Genomic DNA, 1,628 nt, shown 5'->3' with positions numbered 1-1,628 from the left:
CCGTGGCTCGCGACCACGGCTGTGGGGGCGCGGGTGTCTCCAGCTGGGGGCCCGCGAGCGCACATCGCACGTGCTGTGGTGACCCCTGCGCCGAGCAGAGGCTGCCAGCTTCAGGGACCGGCCTCGCTGCGAGGACTGGACTAGGGCATAGAGACCAAGGGGACGCGCCTGCCCGTCCTCCCCTCCAAGTCCCCTGCAGCGGAGACGGCCCGCTGGGTCCCCTGTGCGGACATGACCCAGTGGGGGCAGTGCGGGGTGGCCACAAGGCAGGACTCCCCCCAACAGCACGGCACGGGAATGGGCAACCATCTCCTCCTCTCCAGAGGGTGGCTGGGGGCCAGACCCTGCAGCCCACGGCCGTTCCCAAGCCGACATCACCCCTCCCCCCACCTTCTGCTCCACAGGCTGGAAACGGAGGGGCAGTAGGGCTGCACCCCGGCACCGGGGGCCTGGGCCGGGCGTGGGAGCCATGGAGAGCTTCATGGAGTCACTGAACAGGCTGAGGGACATCCACGAGAGGGAGGTCCTGAGTGAGTGCCGCGTGGCAGGGTGGGCGGGGCCGCGGCGGGCTGTAGTGCATCTCCACAGGCGGCTCTCACCTGGATGGACGGTCTAAGGACCAAGGCCAGGCTGAGATGTTCCCACATGTCACCTCCAACTTTCATCAAACCCAGAAGGCAGTACTGACCCATGCGGCAGGTGCCTGGCCCCACCCAGCACCCCTCAGTGGGGCCCTACAGGGCGTCTCCCGAGGGTCACCCCACGTCGGAGTGGAAGTAAAAGCCTGGGCCTGGTCGCACAGAGTCCAGAAATCTGGCCAAGATGGGCCCCTCACCCAGGGCGGGGTCTCGGGGTCTCGGAGTCCCCAGAAGTGAGGCTGCCCGCCTCTGGGAAGGGGGCACACGGGTCCAGGGGTCCCATCAGGGGCATTCCAGGGCATTGAGCTGAAATTCTCTGCTCCCCTCCAGGACACCCAGGCCGAGCTCTGTCCCCAGCCACATGCCCGTCCAGTTCCCTACGGGGAACAGGGCTGGAGCCTCTCATGCCCTGTGCTCCAGCGCTGGGCCAGACCCTCCCGAGAGCTTCCCACAGCGCTCCCACACACTCCTGAGGGCCCAAGGGCCTGGCTCACCTCCCCAGAGACCCAGGGGGGCGGGGGGCTGCTTGGGCTAAAGAGCCCCAGCGGACCGCAGTGAGGTGGCAGCTGGCACTCTGCTGGCGTCTCCCCCTGGGGCCCTTTTCTTTTCACTTTTGGTTGCCCCCCAAAACCCTCCCTCTCAGGAGTTAGCCAGGTGGCTGGTCACTCTCAGCTTCGGGGCCCCGATCTTCAGAAAGACGCCAGGGCCAGAGCCCCCAGGGAGGAGAGACGCCGGCCCAGACCGGTGGTCCCAGGCAGCCCCGAAACTGGGAGCCCACTTTGTGAGGGGGCCTCGGGGAACCAGCGAGGGGACCTGGGCACAGGGTGGTGGACTGGAGAGGGACAGGAAGTACCCCGCCCCTTCCCCATCCCTCCAGGCCTGCAGAACAAGCTTTTGGAACTCAACTCAGAGAGGTGCCGGTGAGTCGGGACAGGCCCTGGCCCAGTGGGGAAAGATGGGGATGGCGGCTCACTTCACCCCTGACACCCC

General features: G+C 67.3%; 1 protein-coding gene across 1 annotated transcript in view; it reads left to right on the top strand.

The window, feature by feature from the left end:
- The first annotated feature begins 469 nt into the window (after nt 1-469).
- Nucleotides 470-1,628, top strand: part of RBBP8NL (RBBP8 N-terminal like) — a 10,158-nt gene continuing 8,999 nt past the window's right edge. Inside the window, exons 1-2 of the mRNA XM_023519896.1 lie at nt 470-530; nt 1,516-1,558. Of these exons, the coding sequence (XP_023375664.1) occupies nt 470-530; nt 1,516-1,558 (104 nt within the window). The remainder of the gene's footprint in view (nt 531-1,515; nt 1,559-1,628) is intronic.

This window comes from Pteropus vampyrus, unplaced genomic scaffold, assembly GCF_000151845.1.
Source record: "Pteropus vampyrus isolate Shadow unplaced genomic scaffold, Pvam_2.0 Scaffold239, whole genome shotgun sequence".
Taxonomy (NCBI): Eukaryota; Metazoa; Chordata; class Mammalia; order Chiroptera; family Pteropodidae; genus Pteropus; species Pteropus vampyrus.
The sequence above is the reverse complement of the archived record's forward strand: the minus strand, read 5'-3'. Positions and strand labels throughout refer to the sequence as shown.